Source organism: Haliotis rubra, unplaced genomic scaffold (assembly GCF_003918875.1).
Source record: "Haliotis rubra isolate DU_JTF1 unplaced genomic scaffold, ASM391887v1 Scf60, whole genome shotgun sequence".
In the NCBI taxonomy this organism is placed as follows: Eukaryota; Metazoa; Mollusca; class Gastropoda; order Lepetellida; family Haliotidae; genus Haliotis; species Haliotis rubra.
In genome coordinates, this window is record NW_025767302.1 from 2,823,839 (window position 1) to 2,844,562 (window position 20,724).

Consider the following 20,724-nt stretch of genomic DNA (forward strand, 5'->3'; position numbering starts at 1 on the left):
AATACTAATAATGAGAATCATGTCATCAAATTAAAAAAAACCCCTATATATTGGTATATTAACAGAATATTCAATTTCAGGCATGTAATCAACTGATCTAAGAAGGATACCTTGAGGAACTAGGGACGCAAATTCCGGTTTATTGTTGAGTGGCAAGGGGTGGTTTGGACTTGCCGACTCCGGTACACGTATATATCGGATGAGAAAGACATGCATACCCTCACCATATTATACAACGCGTATATCCTTCAATAAATGTGCACACTTTAGGAGATAACTGTTACATACCAAATAGGGTTAAACTGTGATATAACTGATTTGATATTAAAAAATACCCGCAGAAGATATGATTAGACCATAAGCATAGATATAGTGTGATTATGGAAATGGTTTTGTCACTTTTATATCTAGACTTTTATATAGACTTTTTGGAATTCATTTAATCACTCGACAAAGTTCTTCCCACAGAAACCACATGGTATTTACGCCCAGACGCCCAAGCTCAAGACCTTCTGACCAGCTTCAGACACGACTGTGTACGATCGAGATTTTAATTTACTGTAATTAAGGGAACATATTGGTAATGCCAAGGTGCGGACAGACTTATCAACAAGATATTATGAACCGCGTTAGGAACACTAGTTTTTAACTGTCTCAGACAATGACATTCAGTAAACTTCGTGTCTTCCATCAGGCAATTAACTTTCATTATCTGAATCTATTGTAAGACACCGGCAAATTAATTCCGGTTAAATTAATTTAAAGGCAGCTATTGCTATGTGACTTATGACTAGAGGGCACAGTGACTAGGACTTAAGTCTGTAAACAAATGCTGCCGAGAATACCTTTTTCACACTAAAGAATAAAGGCATTGCAGGGAATATTCTGTACCACAAATCACAATTCGATGGCTAAAGATATGTCTTTGTGACAGTACTGGCAGAACGTCTTTTGCCAAGTGTTGGAATTTCTTTGCCATGCCCCATTCTTCTTTATGGGTAGCACATATGTCGTGTAATGTTATGTCAACTGCCATGTGACAAACTCTTTCTTCCTTTGTATTCTCGTCTGTAGTATATGTACCCTTCTCCTCAGCAGCTTGTGTCACTCTCTCTTCAGCAGCTTGTGTCACTCTCTCTTCAACACCTTGTGTCACTCTCTCTTCACCAGCTTGTGTCACTCTCTCTCCAGCAGTATGTGTCACCCTCTCTTCAGCAGTTTGTGTCATCCTCTTTTCGGAAGCTTGTGTCACTCTCTGTTCAGCAGTTTGAACGGGATCGGGTGGACAGGCTCGCTGACTTGGGTGACACATCGTATCCCAATTGCTCCTGCTGTTGATTACTGGATTGTCTGGTCCAGACTCGATTATTTACAGACCGCCGCCATATAGCTGGAATATTGGTGAGTGCGGCGTTAAACAACAAACCAACCAATCATCAAGCATAAAACCATAGTAAAATTCCGCAGAAAGACGCTGGATGATCTGTGCGAGTTCATGACTGTAACGCTTGGATTTGGTTGCGAGTGTACTGTCCTGATATGAACTCGCTATGTTCTCTTTTGCTGTTTGTTGTCAGCACTCAACAATATTCTAGCTTTATGACGGCGGTCTAAACATATTCATAGTGCAATTTAGTATGGAGACAATGGAGACAGATGCAACTGCATTATCAGATATTTAAAATTAAAAACATACGCCTTATTTTCTTTTTTTTAAAATGAATACTCGAAAGCATAATTATTTTTTTTCATGCATTTTCGGGAACAAAATCTTGTTTTGATATAATCCCATGCCAGAAAAGAAGGAATAGAATGAATGCAACCGTTCGACGGAGAGTGATCATGTGAAATTCGAAATTGATGCTATTTCGAGATAACAGACCGTCAGGTAACCTTAGGTGTATAACTCCCACAGCCATATCATATAGAGACCTTGCTGTCGTGTAATGAAGACTATCTTCCCACCAATCTGTCTTCATGAGTCTACATTTGGCGTCGGGAAGGTGAAGTCATTTCTATTGTACCACGACCAGTGAAGGTCCGGGTTAGAATATTGGCCTTCAGTAACCCATGCTTGTCGTAAGAGGCGACTAACGTGATCGGGTGGTCAGGCTCGCTGACTTGGTTAACACATGTCATCGTATCCCAATTGCGCAGATCGATACTCATGCTGTTGATCACTGGATTGTCTGGTCCAGACTAGATTATTTACGGACCGCCGCCACATAGCTGGAATATTGGTGAGTGCGGCGTTAAACAACAAACCAACCAATCATCAAGCATAAAACCATAGTAAAATTCCGCAGAAAGACGCTGGATGATCTGTGCGAGTTCATGACTGTAACGCTTGGATTTGGTTGCGAGTGTACTGTCCTGATATGAACTCGCTATGTTCTCTTTTGCTGTTTGTTGTCAGCACTCAACAATATTCTAGCTTTATGACGGCGGTCTAAACATATTCATAGTGCAATTCAGTATGGAGACAATGGAGACAGATGCAACTGCATTATCAGATATTTAAAATTAAAAACATACGCCTTATTTTCTTTTTTTTAAAATGAATACTCGAAAGCATAATCATTTTTTTTCATGCATTTTCGGGAACAAAATCTTGTTTTGATATAATCCCATGCCAGAAAAGAAGGAATAGAATGAATGCAACCGTTCGACGGAGAGTGATCATGTGAAATTCGAAATTGATGCTATTTCGAGATAACAGACCGTCAGGTAACCTTAGGTGTATAACTCCCACAGCCATATCATATAGAGACCTTGCTGTCGTGTAATGAAGACTATCTTCCCACCAATCTGTCTTCTTGAGTCTACATTTGGTGTCGGGAAGGTGAAGTCATTTCTATTGTACCACGGCCAGTGAAGGTCCAGGTTAGAATATTGGCCTTCAGTAACCCATGCTTGTCGTAAGAGGCGACTAACGTGATCGGGTGGTCAGGCTCGCTGACTTGGTTAACACATGTCATCGTATCCCAATTGCGCAGATCGATACTCATGCTGTTGATCACTGGATTGTCTGGTCCAGACTAGATTATTTACGGACCGCCGCCACATAGCTGGAATATTGCTGTGTGCGACGTAAAAATAAACTCATTCACTCGCTCACTGTAAAGGTCGTAGTATCGCGGATCATGCTGACAAACAACCGTGAAGATCCGCGTAAAACTAAACTCACTCACTCACTCTATTGTACCACCTGTTCACCAATTTCCGGTCGTTGTTGCGAACTGTTTTGGTTGAATTGTAAATTAATTGTTCGGTTCCAAACGTTGTCGGAGTTTGAATGCTTCGAAGTTACTGAAATTAAATCAGCTACGTTGGGCCAGGACTGGGTTTAACAATTCATTAGGTTATCGTAAAAGCCACTTCGTGTAAATCACGTTTGAACACAAGCTTGCTATTGCACTCAGCCTGGCGGCGTAACTGAGACGCTTTGTTGAGGAATAAAATGTCCGTGAAAGGACAGTGTTTCCTGATTGTAGTGACAGTTTCACTTTTGTACTCTTACTTTTGAATGCACCTCCTAGTGTAAACGTGAAGTGTCCAGTTTGTCATACCAAGTTAACCACATCACGCAAAACATGTCCACTTGAGTTTCATAATCGTTATTTGGCGTTTTCTTTTGAAAGGTCTTTTGAACACGAGTCATTAAACTATCTGTTATTCTCGTCGAAATTGTTGTAGCCGGAGGAGGTAATTATGGTAGCAACAATATTAGTTACATAAACATCTAATTAAACTAACTAGGCCCTGTTGAATATAACGGCTTGTCTTCTTTTTGTTATTGTTCAGAAGAGTTGTGTTCCTTCTTAATTAGAGTCGAAGGGGTATATATATTTAAGCTTATCACAGATAGGACTCAACCAAAATAAATTCTAGAATCTAGAGTAATCCCAAATATAACATTTATTACATTTGACCACTTTCTTAATCATAGCTATTGGATATATAGCTTTAAGTTACACTTATCAGATTGGTACACAAAGTCCGTGGTCTAGACTACCCGGGTCCGACTTCCATTTTTGTGTAAGTGCGATGGCTGAGTGGGTTAGACGGCTGACTTTGTGTGCTGGCGATTAGGTGCCTCACTCTCAGGGTGTGTGCTTCAATCCTAGATGAGACTCAACCCAACAAAAGTACTAGAATCTGTACTTTACTGAGAAAGTATAATCCCAGATATAACATTTGTTACAAGGTTATCTGTTTTCCATAAATTGGAGAATTAAATATAGTCACGTAATGAGACTTAACAGGAATGTCACTTCTTTCTGTAGCCCTGGAAACGGGTTATTTATCCTTTTCAGTCATGGAACAAACCAGGACTTGGTTTCAGTACTTTGCACTGACGAATCGAGATCGTGTCTGGACTTTACAGATTCCAGGATTCCAACGAAGCCAAAAATGACCACTAGGGACAGGAGAGGATTCATTATGATTTTGGGTTGGATCAGTTGAGTTGGTAGAACCGATGTTCATTCTACGGGGTATGATAGGAGTACGCTACTTATGTGCACGGACACAGTATGCGTCATCCTCACTGACGATAACGTGTGGCATCATGGAGCCAGGGATATTGATGCAAACACTGATGAGGACAGTGTCCGTATGGAGTGTCCAGTCCGTCACCAAACCTGAACCATATGCCGCTGGAAATCTTCATGTCCTTCCGGTAGCTCAACAGGAACCCGGCAATGCTCTCACTGAAGAGAGGAACAATCCTCAACTGGCAACCATTCAGACAATTATTGGGAGCATAAGACGACGGCTATGATCGCCTCACACCCTTCCTGAAGTTGCCCTTTTGGACAGCCAATTGACATCATGATTTTGTGACGTGTCAGTTTTGTTAAGACAATCTCATTTTCTCGCGAACTGGTTCCAGGTTGTTTTTGTGTGGCACTCGGACTTGTCACTGAAAATGTCTTCACGCAGTCGTATCTTTGATGCACACAATTTGACGCTTTACCATTTAAAGTGGTGATCCTTAGCAAACTTTGAATAGTACATATTGTACTATTGTAGAACGATGATGAAAACTGAGGTATGGTTGAATAGTGTGCTTGACAATAAATACATACTCTATATCCGGGCAGGTTTTATTTTTCCAATCAGGAATAAGTAAACGCATAAACAATAATCAAAATGGTGATCAAACCTAGTTGCGAATAGAATGTCTTCCCTATGAAAAGTGCTGGGTATGAAAGCCCCATAAGCCTCATAATTAAACTGACGATGAACCTTGATCTCTCTGATGAATCTAGCCAAACCATTCCACCTGTTGATATCACATTGCACTTCGTCTCTACACGCAAATGCATTTGTTATGTATGTGAGGTTCAACTGAGCATCTCCACCTACAGCTACTTGTAACTTCTGGTGTAATTATGAATGCAATGACAATACAATTTTCACTGATTATGAAAAATGACAAAAATGTATCATATTATGTATATTGCATACTGACTGAAACCGGGTGTTAAAACTAGTTACAGCTAGTACACTGTAACCATCATTTATAAGTTTGCTCCTTAATGAGTCATCATGCATTCTCTTGAGCATCATTTGCAGATGGTGCAGCTGATTAGGATGTCCACAATATCATCTACGCACGTTTAACACCTGCGTCACTTTAGGCTTCTCTCACATCATGCTGGCAAGCGAAATCTGCTGTTCAAGGTGACGTTAAACCAACCATCACAGCTACATCTCGCCACTACTGGCAGTAGGCAATGTTCTCAAGGCGAACACAGGCTTGACAAGAAAGACCATTGATAGTAGGCAATGTTCTAAAGGTGAACATGAGGCTTTATAAGAAAGACCACTGACTGTAGGCAATGTTCTATAAGCTAAAGGTGAACACGAGGCATGACAAGAAAAAAAACACTGACAGTAGGCAATGTTCTAAAGGCGAACACGAGGCTTGACAGGAAAGACCACTGATAGTAGGCAATGACAAGAAAAAAAGGTGAACACGTTCTAAAGGCGACAAGACAAGAGACCACTGCTGGTAGGAAATGTCCTAAAGGGGAACACGAGGCTTGACAAGAAAGACCACTGCTGGTAGGCAATGTTCTAAAGGTGAACACGAGGCTTGACGTACACGAGGGCTTTACAAGTACACGAAAGACAAACTGCAGCAGGCAATGTTCTAAAGGTGAACACGAGGCTTAACAAGAAAGAACACTGACTGTAGGCAATGTTATAAAGGTGAACACGAGGCTTGACAAAAAAGACTACTGACAGAATCCACTGTTATAATGGTGAACACGGGACTTGACAAGAAAGACCATTGACAGTAGGAAGTGTTATAAAGGTGAACACAAGGCTTGACAAGAAAGACCACTGGCAGTATGCAATGTTATAAAGGTGAACACAAGGTTTGACAAGAAAGGCTTTCTTCACGCAGGCCTTCAACATTACAATAATAAGTATATTTTCAATGCTATGTTTGTAAATGGTGAGTGTCATGTCAGTCAATGATATATAACCTAGAGCAAATTATCCTGAGTCGTTTCACGAACAAATGGCTTCATCACTGAATATCAGTGATTCATTCATATCATGATAAATATTGCCTAACACCCCTTGTGGTATCAGTTTCGGCGGATAATCGAGACGGGTTAATCTCTGGCATTGGCGTTATATATTTATATTTACCTGGGTTGATTTGCAGTATGAGACATAAAGACAATCTCAGCAGCTCACTGCAAGATGTTTGTCGGCAGTATAGACATAATCTATCAACAGTAAACATCGTTAGTCTACTGCGAGAATGGCGGAATCGCAACAAATCACTGCGACTGGCTTGGCGTCGCCGGAACAACATGCACATCAATAATTAAACAGCTGGAACGAACTTCTCATATGTTCTCATTCTGGTTCAACCTATGCAATTTGGTGGACGACTGGGTTAGGGCAGAGTTTACCAGAACAACCACTGCTCTGCGGGAAGCCTATCTAAGACGTGGCTGTGACTCTGTACACTGGCCCAAAGTACACGAAATGCTCTGGCGCTTCATGGTTATTTTTCAATAGGGATATCGGTGTGGAATCCAGAATGGTGCACAAAGTCCGTAGTCCTTTAGACTACCAAGGTCCGACTTCCATTTTTGGCGAAGCCGCGATGGCTGAGTGGGTTAGACGGCTGACTTTGTATGCTGGCGATTAGTGCCTGCCCAGATGGGACTCAATCCAACAAAAGTACTAGTATCTGTACTTTACTGAGAAAGTGTTATCCCAGATATAACATTTGTTACAAGGTTATCTGATGTCTATAAATTGGAGGATTAAATAAAGTCACGTAACGGGACTTCAGAGTGAGGGTGTCACATTTGATCCCACTTTTAGCAGTATTTCTGCAACATGATTACAGGTAAACACAAACGCTGGACATCTCACACAAAACTCATGTCGGGATCGAAATCGAACTTTAACTTTAACAACAATATAGAATTTTTGTTTGTTGCTCGACACCGCGCAAACAATATTTAAGATCTATTCTGGCGGTACTTAAAGAATGGAGTCTTGAGCAGACAATCCAGTGATTGACATCATCGACATTTGTGACAGGATACGATTACATGTATTATCCCAATTCACGAGCCTGACCAGACAATGGCGGTAATCGCCTCCTACCACAACCCGGATGTTCACTGGAGAAGACAACCATGGGTTTCGGAAGAACATTTTTAACCAGGATATTAAATAGAAGAGGCAACTGGGTTGCTAAAGCTAACTTATAACAGAGAATTCCGAAAAATTCCGGGAATCAATAATATATATCAATCATAGATATATTTCTGCAATGCAGATATTTGAATACACTATAATAGATGCTTACAATATGAACGGTTCTTGTAACGTTAATTTAATATACCAAAGCGCTAATACATGAATATTCCACGAATCCAACTGATGAATATATTACATATCCTTGAAATGTTTCAGGATGTATATACAGGTGTATGATTAACGTCATGAATAATCTTTATTAAACTTTAACACATGCGTATGTGAATAATCTACTCTATAATAGTACGGAAAGCCTTGGAGGCTGATATTGTACAATGAATATATGACCAGCTTACACTAAGAGTATATGAATAGGCTATACTATGAGTATATATATATATCCAGCACTTAGAATCTTAGAATATACGAATAACCTACAGCAAGAGAATATGAATATCGTACACTAAGAGTATGTTAATAGCTTACACTAAGAGCATATAAATAGCTTACACTAAGACATGAAAAGCCTACACTAAGAGTATATGGATAGCTTACACCAAGAGTAATTGTCACAACGATACCTGACATATTGGCACTTGACACAGGCATTCATGTCATATCTGTACTTGACGCAGTGATACGTTACATATCACTATTTGTCACAACGATACCTGACATATCAGTACTTGACACAATGCTACCTGACATATCTGTACTTGACACAATGCTACCTGACATATCTGTACTTGACACAATGCTACCTGACATATCGGTACTTGTCACAACGATACCTGACATATCGGTACGTGACACAGTGATACCTGACATATTGGTACTTGACACGATGATACCTGACATATCTGTACTTGACACGACACTACCTGACATATTGGTACTTGGCACAGTGATAACTGACATATTGGTACTTGACACGAGGATACCTGACATATTGGTACTTGACACAACGATACCTGACATAATGGTACTTGGCACAGTGATACCTGACATATCTGTACTTAGCACAACGATACCTGACATATCTGTACTTGACACGATGATACCTGACATATCGGTACTTGACACAGTGATACCTGGCATATCGGTACTTGTCACAGCGATACCTGACATATCGGTACTTGACACAGTGATACCTGACATATCGGTACTTGACACAACGATACCTGGCATATTGGTACTTGACACAGTGATACCTGACATATTGGTACTGACACGAGGATACCTGACATATCGGTACTTGACACAACGATACCTGACATAATGGTACTTGGCACAGTGATACCTGACATATCTGTACTTAACACAACGATACCTGACATATTGGTACTTGACACGATGATACCTGACATATCGGTACTTGACACAGTGATACCTGGCATATCGGTTCTTGTCACAGCGATACCTGACATATCGGTACTTGACACAGTGATACCTGACATATCGGTACTTGAAACGACGATACCTGACATATTGGTACTTGACACAGTGATACCTGACATATCTGTACTTAACACAACGATACCTGACATATCTGTACTTGACACGATGATACCTGACATATCGGTACTTGACACGATGCTACCTGACATATCGGTACTTGTCACAACGATACCTGACATATCAGTACTTGACACAGTGATACCTGACATATTGGTACTTGACACGATGCTACCTGACATATCGGTACTTGACACGATGCTACCTGACACATCGGTACTTGACACAACGATACCTGACATATCTTTACTTGACACGATGATACCTGACATATCGGTACTTGACACAATGCAACCTGACACATCGGTCCTTGACACGGTGATACCTGACACATCGGTACTTGACACAGTGATACCTGACATATTGGTACTTGACACAACCATAGCTGACATATCTGTACTTGACACATGGATACCTGACTTATCGGTACTTGACACAGTGATACCTGACATATCGGTACTTGACACATGGAACCCTGACATATTGGTACTTGACACAACGATACCTGACATATGGTACTTGACACAACGACATATACTTGACACAGTGATACCTGACACATCGGTACTTGACACAGTGATACCTGACATATTGGCACTTGACACAACCATAGCTGACATATCTGTACTTGACACAACGATACCTGGCATATCGGTACTTGTCACAGTGATACCTGATATATCTGTACTTTACACGATGCTACCTGACATATCTGTACTTGACACGATGATACCTGACACATCTGTACTTGACACAGTGATACCTGACTTATTGGTACTTGACACAATGCTACCTGATATATCTGTACTTGACACATGGATACCTGACATATTGGTACTTGACACAATGCTTCCTGATATATCTGTACTTGACACATGGATGCCTGACATATTGGTAGTTGACACAGTGATACCTGATATATCTGTACTTGACACATGAATACATGACATATTGGTACTTGACACAATGCCACCTGATATATCTGTACTTGACACATGGATGCCTGACATATTGGTACTTGACACAGTGATACCTGATATATCTGTACTTGACTCATGAATACCTGACATAATGGTACTTGACACGGTGATACCTGACATATCAGTACTTGTCACAACGATACCTGACATATTGGTACTTGACACAGTGATACCTGATATATTGGTACTTGACACAAAGATACCTGACATATCGGTACTTGACACAGTGATACCTGATATATTGGTACTTGACACATTGATACCTGACATACTGGTACTTGACACAACGATACCTGACACATCAGTACTTGACACAACGATACCTGACATAAAATACTTGACAACAATACCTGACATATTGGTACTTAACACAACGATACCTGACATATTGGTATTTGACGCAGTGATGCGTTACATATCGCTATTTGTCAGAACGATACCTAACATATCGGTTCATGAAACATGGGTACCTGACAATCGGTACTTTTCACAACGATACCTGACATACTGGTAGTTGATACACTGACCTGACATATCAGTCCTTGATCTATAGGTACCAGACATGTCAGTGACTGACATACCGAGATGAACCTGACATATCAATCCTTGTCATATAGGCACTTGATATAGCAGTTCGGGGCATAGAGGTGACGCAAAAAGCAGATCCTGTCATAACAACAAAACCATATAACGCCCAAGACACGGCAATGTCAGACATACTTTGCCCAGACGGTACTTCTATATCAAACCTATGTAGCCATTCTGTACTTCGCGGAATGAATGTTATGCTCTTTCGGTGTATATTCGACATTTTCATCACCTGTTTTTATTCAGTCTTCTATCCGTGGTCCATAAAAATGGCATTGATCGCTTTTCTCGGAACTGACAGGAAAGGTTTGCAGCTTGCTCAAGACGCGCTTGTTTCAAATGATAGAAAGCAGGGATCAATGATATAGTTGAAATATAAAATATCCATTCCTGTATTTATCACTTAATCAATATCTCTCTTTCACGCCCAAATGAAATGGACTATGTTGTTTGCTTAACATAGAAAGTTCACTTAAGCTCTGTAATGAACTGTGAAGGTAGAACCCCAAGCAAAGACGTGTAATTTGAGGTCAGTTAAATCGGGATTCTGTTCAGTTCAGGAAAGGAGTGGGTATTACTTCAATAAATCTTTATTTTTCTGTTTCATGCTTCACAAGGCCATGGTTTTATTACTTAATGCTGATGTATCGACAACGACGCCGGTAACACTGCAACAGCTAATAACCTTCCAGCTGAACAGGGCTATCGATGGTGTAATCTTCGTCACAGTGCAACACACGCTTTCTCGCGAAATCAGAAGCCGTTTAATTATAAGATGATTATTCATTGATTAGCGTAGAATGTAGCATGCCAATAGACGCCTGGACCCTAAAGATGCGCCGCGATGTTCGTAGACCGATACGTCTCCAGAGCCTATGACGGATATGCCTAGACCTCAGTTTACCCTTTTCAGATTTGTCATATCGAAGTTATCTGTATTGTCGGGAGGGACGGTTTGCAGATCTTCTGATTATCACCTAGGAAATTAAATTTTCCGTTCCCTTAACCTGGCGCACGGTGGGCTATCCCGTCTCTTTCTTGCGCCTTAGCACATCTCCTTCTGGGCCCGACCTAGGGGATCCAAGCTCTCATTTAGGCCCCTTCACGTCAAGTTAAACTGGGAAAAAGCGAATAAACAGAGAAACGGGAACTACTGCCGCGTTTTGACTCCGCCTTTAATCAATAACTCCGCTGGTACAAGAGACAGTAGCCACTGGAATGACGAACAGACGAGATCTGTACATAGAGCGCGCGCATCGCACGTTCCAGAACTGGGTGTCGTCTGCTAGCATCGTTACGTCATCACGCGTCACTAAAGCGGGAGAAACTTCAACGAAGACTTCTGGATTTGGCTTTCATTAGCTGAATATTGAGTTAGTTTTGAGAGTAACCGTCCAGGATTTATTTGTGCGACTTTTCTGCAGACTTGCAAGGAAGTGTCTTCGTGACTGCTGATTGCTGCGTGATCGGATTATAGCTTGATGTGACACTTCGGAGTAATGAATGAAGGATTGACAACTTCAGAGAAAGGATGCTCCATAGTGTAGCAATGCTAGCTGTCCTGCTGTATTCTGGTAAGTTATTATTTAATCATCACCTTTGCATGAACAACTCTAACATGTCATAGTCGCCGTTAAGAAAACTTTTGACAAGATGACGGATGACAACAGAGCTCCATGATATGGAAGCTTCTTCCCTTGCCACTGCTTCTGAAGGTAACTTAACCGTAGCAACGACCTGTAGATTGCTGAAAGTTTGAAAGCATGTCAGATCATGACATAGGGAAATTTATAACACTGACACCGACTGGCCTCATACATCTTGACTTTGACAAGTATTCTCTGGGCAGATTTCCTAACGCGTTTCTCTTTCACAGCTAATTCGGTTATCTGAACTGGAGCAGAAAGGAATCTCCGATTGCTAAAGTACAGGTGTCTCGGAGAACCTAATGAGCTGTGATTCAACAAAAGATGCTAATAATGTTCATATGCGGCCAGACATCAGGAAATGTATCTAAATAGATTGCCAGTAGCTTCGTACCTGACTTCATCGAGATACATGCACGTGCCTCGCTTTCATTACTAAGAATAGACCACTGATACTGAATATGATAAAGATCAAAATCCATATTTTTTTGTTTTAAATGATGAAGAACCACCAGTCATTATCCAGCTTAATGGATGGAGGCATGGGGTCCTGCAGGAGGCCAGCGGTCTTGTTTGTTTATGGACTTCCCACTGCTGTGACCTATTCTGATTTAAATTTTCCTGGAAATGTTGAGTCGGTGTTCAGGATTTAATGGACTTTAACAATCCCCAATGTTCGAGGCAGTTTGAAACCACTGAGTAATCCAGCGAGTTGGATGTGATTATGTTCTTTCCAGAAATTGGATGTTTTGATGAGAGTTCAAATCAGGCTAATTAAGTACAGAAAGCAGAAAGCTGACCCCTGTCATTTTGCTTGAAACAGAATCCGCTGAATGTCGATATTCAAAAAAGTTTTCCCATTTGTCTACATAATGTCTCTGTTTCAAAAGTCTGTTATGGAAATGATTAAACTTTTTTATGTTCAAAATAAGTTTAGTACTCATTAATGAGACAAGAATGGACTTTTAACGGTCAAAGGTTTGAATGCATTCTCTTTCGATAAACTACCATCTTGTACACTGTCGAGCTATATCATTTTGCAATTTAAATTTCTAAGATTAAATGAACGCGAAAACTTTCCTTTCAAACGTGAATTATTCATTACCCTTTAGTGATATTAATAGGAAATAGGTTTATTTTGTAGTCTATCGGGGCCATTTACCATTAACTAGTGTTTGATGATATGTATATGCCGCATACAGACGCATAGAAACACGTAGCCATGCAAAACGCAAACACTCTATTTCTCTGCACATCCAGTTTGTAATATTTCTCTAGCGATTACAGAACCATAAACAACTGACTCTTCAGAAGCATAAGAACTTAATTATAATAACAACCAACTCAACTGCGAGTAAAAGCAAATACAAGAAGAACCGACCACGGTGATGAAACGATTTGCTCGCACATTAAGGAGGTGAAACATGAACTGTTTGCGACGCAGTTACTTTCAAACAGGTTCAGTGACAAGGTTATGACGTGAAAGTAAGATCACACCCGCACATCCTCACTCGATTCTCATCTAACTGAACTGATGGGTAAATACATTATATGTGGAGGATACAAAAACCAGATGTTTTCGTTAGGGTATAGAGGAGTCTAATGCCGCTATCGTATATTTTCTGCTATCGCCTTGTATGAGAAAGCAATACCACTGTTTTAACAGCTTGTAAACAGCACGGTGTTAAGATCGTTAAACACAATGCGCGTCGTTGAAGAAGACACGGCAGAGAGAAGACTCTTCATTGATAGTCCTTAAACGCCATCGTAAGGTTTCACTGTTGCACTTGTTGCTGACAATTCAAAAACTCTGGACACGATTGTTCAGCATTTGAGTACTGTGTGGGTTTCTACGGGGTTCGTTCCAGACATTGGTTGGTTAAAAAGTAAAATACATTGTTTGATTATTTATTTTACGATTATCATTCATCGCAGATGCAGATAATTCACCTCCGTTAACATTTCCAAATTGAATTTCAATTTTGCGTCGCCCAATAGTCAACTAGTCAGCAAGGCAATGTCTCTTCTAAACGGGAACATGCTCCTCCAAGCAGTCGGAAATCTACATAATGCTTAATAATGAATGTTCAATGATCACAAATTCCCCCATCGGACTCTTGGCAAGTTGTGTATAGGGAACCCTATCTCTTAAATCGTTCGACTCAGTTAAGCAGAGTCATGCTCTTTCAGGAATACGAAAGCTGTCTATGTCCCTCCTTCGTGACAAATATCCTATAGGGAGACTCTGCTGCACAAGGAGATACAAAACGTAGGACAAGTGACGGCTTAGACAGAACACCACTTCCAAAACACATTCACTTGTTCCCCGAAGCAGTTAAACAGCTGTTTATTATGTTCAGTACAGAATGAATAACGACAAGACAGACCTAGAGGGAGTGATTCGTCTTGAGGGTTATTTCCTACTCATTTGTCCAACAGCATACGTCACTTAGCCTTCGCTGATTGCCTCAACGGTGTTTTTATACACTTTGCGATAGCCTCAAAGAAGTTCGAGTTTAGGAAAAATGCGCTGAAATTAGATTGAATGGGAAGTAACCAATGTTAAGGGTAGATTAAATGAGATGGTTGGCAGGTACAAGGATATTCAAGAAGAGTGTTTAATATCATCTAGACTCACCATCCCCATGGTGATTCCGGGAAGAATTTGGTGTGAAAAACCTTTGCATTAAATGTAACTGAATCAAATAAAAGAGGGTTATGGATCTCGTTTGATGTTGGGGTTAACATATGACACTCTCGAGAGGATCGTACACTTAACCATTGACAAATGAATGTTTAGAAGAATCTACCAGCGATGAGGATTCGACTTCTAATGCTGGGGTATTTAATATTGCCATCGTGACTCTTGAGGAGTTGATAGGCACGGGTCAATTGGCAGCCACTGGAAAAAAAGTCCATGTTTACAAGACATTTCCAATTTTGGAAAGATGATGTTTCCAAAGATTTACAATTTTGGAAATGTCCACAAGGGGACATAACTGGTGGGTGATGGTAAATCATTGTTATTTGCACGGCCCGGGACCTAATCCCTTGTTGATTGATGAGTGAGTCACGGCAGTTAAAAGTCACCAATTAACAAGGCCTACTGCCATGTTAATTAACATGTTATTATGCCTCTTAAAGGTCACATGCAACCAAAAAATCGAAAACATAGTTAAAACACAATTATCACTTCTTTATGACAGATAATATGCATTGCTGATTATGAAAAAACAAATAAACAAAATAATAAGCGTATAATCGCAAATCAAAAGTGCAATACTTTGTACTTGGGTTTACCTCCCTCGAAACGAAGCAGCCGGGATACCGAACCCAGTCAGGGCTGGTGTAACGGCTGGTTCATTTGCAGATGCCCTCACGGCTGATTGTGTGTGTATATATAGAGATGTTGGGTTTTGTAAATACATGCTCATTTTTTTGTGTATAACATTTTGCAATCAACAGACATCATAACATGTCATGTGTTCAAGTATCACACCTGCCTGTCTGTGTAATTACATAATGTGACAGAGACCGAACTCAGGCCATAAATCAATGCGTTTTGTTTATGGTGTATAGCCTGATTGGTGTTAAGTTCAAATTGCATGTGGTCAGTGATCGCAGTTGTGTATTGAATATTGCCATTAGCAGACAGGCAGGCAGACACACAGGTGTCAATTAAACAAGACATTGAGTTTTGTCTGTGACAACGACATATCTACATAGTATATCACAGTTAGAAATTCTGTCAACGCTAAATAATGACATTGCTTTTAAGTATCGAACTAAGAAAGTGACTCGGTAAGAAGAACGTGTGGGGAAATAGACATATGAAATTATATAAACAGTTTATTTACTGTCATAACATATAAAAAGCTCGCGCCTGTGAGATATCAACAAAACATTATGAAAATAGCTCACACCAAAGCCTTCACCGAGTATTCACCAGACAGCCCGCTTCCAAGTTGCGCGAACCTATTTCACTGCGCACATGCTATGAGCGCAGCCCAGCTGTTGAAACCCGTTTTCCCCCGAAATTTTCGGGGGAAAATTAGTGAATCGTTTTTTTCATCGCGTTATTTTTCAACTTTATAACTTGAATTTGCATTTTTAGCATTAGAAACTTTGATTCAATTCATTTAAAACTGTATCAGTTTATTGTTGTTAAGTTGTAATTCGTGCACTTAAGGCTAATGCTGATCACATACTTGTACAACGCCAGAGAATAATCAGTCTGAGGAATATGTCTAAACAGATTCCATAGAGCGTGAAAGCAAAATAGTAGTTAAAATCACTCGATAATGGGATCACAGCATGTGTTCCTTAAAAGGGTAAGCATTTTCTAACGCTAAAACAATGTTTTATCTCGATAAATACAACGTTTTGACCTGGGATGGACTTGGAAAGAAGGCTGAATATTGACCCCTTTAAGAGCACCATAGAATCTTCAATGCGTTGAATCATTCATTACTGACGCCTACACCAAGATGACACAGTGTGATTTACCTAAATACGTTTCAAGGGGAGATTAACACCAACTCCGTGACTGTAATAATTGAAAGCCAGCTATTTGAACATTATTACAGAAAGATGCGGATTCTCGGATAAAATTTAATACCGAAATTGAGCTCAAAATTTACATAAACAGCCTTCATCCAATTAACACTGAAGGTATTGATGTCGAAAGGCAAACTAATACGGAATCTATATTGACCTTATTAATCACTCTTACGCAGATGCCAATCTCTCCTGGATCACTATATAAATTTTCTTAAGGCGCAAGTTTGTTCAACACACTAATCTACAAATATCCAAATACTATCAAGCTGAGATCTATATTGAGTCGTTTAAATCTGGAATAGTGAGTGCAAACAGTGTTTCCATTGGGTATGGGGATTGAAGCAAGTTCGGCGGTTTTCCATCGGGCAGATTACCTCTGGCTTGTCCATTAATCTTAAGTATGAAATCGAAGTAGTGTGCCTGGTCATCACAGCATTACCACATTCCGACTCCATCCTGACTGATGATCATAGCGACATGATAAAGCACCTATGGTGTAGGGTAGGCCACAAATCTCTGGGCGTACGGTGTGTAAACGACGGAGACGACAGAGGTTGCTGGATCGACCCCGGGCCGATAGCCCTTGGGGGCAGTTTTATGCAATAGTTGGCTGACATTTCCCCCGTACTAGGCATCATTGATTTCATAAGCCACGCCGTAAGAGTCAGAAAATTGACATAGATTTTGCTCCAAAACTAGTGCCGCCTCGTATAGCTGATTCACTAAGGTGGCTTGTCTCATGATGTTCAAAGTGCTGCAGACACTCTCTACTTAGCTCTCTGAGTGGGTCTTTCCACAACCTTTTAAAATCATTGCCTTAAAAACTCAATTTTCTTCTCCGACCTGAGTCTTACATTAGGGCTTAAAGGGTCATCTGAGATCTTTGCATGTATCTTCTATATACTAGGTGTTTGAATGAGGGCTGGAACGTTACCAGGATTTCACACGAAAGATCCTCGCTTCCTTTACAAGCAGAAAGTGTATCTGTAAAATAAGATTTCATCTGAGGAATTCGTAATGAAAAGGATTAACGAGGACATTTTCAAAACGTAAATGTGTTTTCTGACAAAGCTGCGTTTCAAACTACATCTAACACTTAGGTTTGGGGATACACGAGTTCTTGACTTTACTTTCTGTTATCGACCATTTTGGTATCTGGTATATTGATAGTCAGCGAACCGATGTATCCGTCACATTACGTCTCCTTGAAAGGTTCTGCTATATATACTGCTAAACACATATATATATATATGTCTACTGTCGGTAAATCAATATAGCTTTATCTGTTACCCAAAACGCCATATCCACTGTCTAAATAAGTCATTGTACAACATGACGTGAATGTTCGACCAATGAGCATCTGTTCTGTATATCAGGTGATGGAGCGTCTAAGCGGATCCTGCTCGGTGGTAATTGTTGTTACACTGTCTGGCGGTCCAGGGCATTAATTGAATTAACAAAAACCTGACTAGTATAAGCAATCACACACACACACACACGCACGCACGCGCGCACGCGCACACGGCAATATTGATTACGCATCATAGCATCTATAATCTTATCAGAAACAGTTTTTGGCTTGTCCAAGACGAGTAATATAGCTGTAAAATTGCTTATCGCGACAATAAACAATATTCGTTCACGCATCATTTAAATAGCCGACGGTGTCCAACTGGTATTACCTGTATCACTCATATGAATTGAACTTATATTCTCGAGGATAGATTTATAACATAATTCATGATACCATATACCTGTAATAACTGTAGAAGATACACTAGCTCGAATTAAAATTGCATGAGGCTGGTGAATAAATTCTGGGTCTCACACAGAGATACCTGACCTGAAGGCATTAAACTGAAACATGTTTCAACATTAACCCCTTCCACGTTGATACACGTTTGCCAATGATGTTTGATGAATTTTATCCCAGGTTCGTAGAAATCCATCTTTCAGCTGTTCAGAATGTTCTCTACTACTGCTACGAAATCATCTGTCGAGCCGAATCGGTTCCAACTGGAGCCATTATAACGTTTCGGAGCAGATAATGGTCTGCAGCTAGAGAACAAAGTAGGTTCTGAAAGTCACACTGGTGGATTGTAGCATAGGCACTGATTTGTGCACTTCGTCTCATCTTTCATTGTCTTAAATTCATCTTGTAATTGCCTCAAATCTGCTGTGCATTATGCTACACATATTGTCTCGCCTTTCGCAAGATAGTCCGGCGTGATGTCACAGGATAACCAAGGTCACGGAGGGCATTACCTTCCGGTTGAAAGCTTTGCCTTTTTAGGGCTGTGGCAGTGGTCATGTCAAATCCTTTAACGTTTTTATTGTTGTTTTTGCAAAGATTGGCAGTGATGAATTCAGGTTTTAGCCATGGTCAAACATCATCGCAAGAACCTTTCTGGATCAGCTTCAAACAGAGCTAGATTATCACTCAACATGTACACTTATTGTGGAATAGGAGGACCTTTTTCACTTACCTTCATGGATGGCCTATGGTGTTTGATGCTGATCCAGAAAGGTTCTTGCAATAATTTGTGGCGATGGAGGAAACCTGAATTCATTACTGCCCTTACTTTTCTTGATTGCTGCTGGTCTCCATTTCACTGATTTGACGCACCGAAACAAATTCTCAACAGACGCAGATTTATGTGGATATACATATATGAAATAATGCATTGTCAGCAGGAAAGCCTTCGCTATTGCGCAGTTACTAATATATGTATATGTATGTAGGGTTCAAAACGTATTAATCAACCCTCATACATGTAACCTTAAACGATGGAGGAATAAGCAGGGTGTGCACTGATACATGAGAGCAATATTCTCAGATACCTTTGAAGAATTACATACATAACTGAAAGCTAATATTAACAAGAGCTGAAAAACAATTTGAGGTTATCATTATAATGAAACTACTGCGTTTCTAATACAACCATATGACAGTAAAATATATATATATCTAAAAACATATATACATAAATGCATGTATTTTTTTTGTAATTGAAACGTCTTCCTCCGGGCATAAAACATACTTTTGACATTAACGTGTATCTTGTTGCAAGTAGACAGCTGATGACAATTAAGATATATAAAATACGTATCGCTCCTTGGAATGTGAGAATACAGCCAAAGTCTGATGTAGTTTTACAATAGAAAAGTGGTTGAAAACCCCATTAGACGAAATCCAAAGTGGATATATACAAGACGTATATCAACTTACAAGCCCGATGAACTAATCTAACGTTTGTGTTTTTATGGCAATGCTTTATTAAAGGTACTATATGACATCACTTTTCTCTAAAAATAAATAATGCATTTCTCTCAATAATACTAACTATCAGCCCTCAGGGAATCGAAGCTACCATATAATTTATTCCAAAAAAGATTACGTATTTAGATTACAATATTAAATTAAACAGTTCTAATGAATTAATGCAACGTTCTGAATTTCCAATAGACTTGTACAGGGCAAAAACATTTTCTTGATCAAACTGAGAGAATAAGTATTGTACTTGCACACAAAGGATGGCACCCACCATAATTATGTGCTTCCACCATAATTATGGGTACTTGAGGAATCGCTGGTGATTACATTACACAGCTTTTGGGGTGTAGGTCGAATATGCTGTCGCTGCTGAAATTTCAGAAAGATACATACAGTTTCTTGCTCTACAGTTGGGCAG

At 40.0% G+C, this 20,724-nt stretch overlaps 2 protein-coding genes across 2 annotated transcripts in view; one reads left to right on the plus strand and one right to left on the minus strand.

Annotated features, from left to right (window-relative positions):
* LOC124255456 (flocculation protein FLO11-like) overlaps positions 1-9,908 on the minus strand; it is a 45,356-nt gene extending 35,448 nt beyond the window's left edge. The window contains exon 1 of the mRNA XM_046689371.1: positions 8,955-9,908. Coding sequence (XP_046545327.1) covers positions 8,955-9,908 — 954 coding nt within the window. The remainder of the gene's footprint in view (positions 1-8,954) is intronic.
* A 2,132-nt stretch (positions 9,909-12,040) lies between these two features.
* LOC124255457 (lachesin-like) overlaps positions 12,041-20,724 on the plus strand; it is a 100,533-nt gene continuing 91,849 nt past the window's right edge. The window contains exon 1 of the mRNA XM_046689372.1: positions 12,041-12,400. Coding sequence (XP_046545328.1) covers positions 12,358-12,400 — 43 coding nt within the window. The 5' untranslated portion in view covers positions 12,041-12,357. The remainder of the gene's footprint in view (positions 12,401-20,724) is intronic.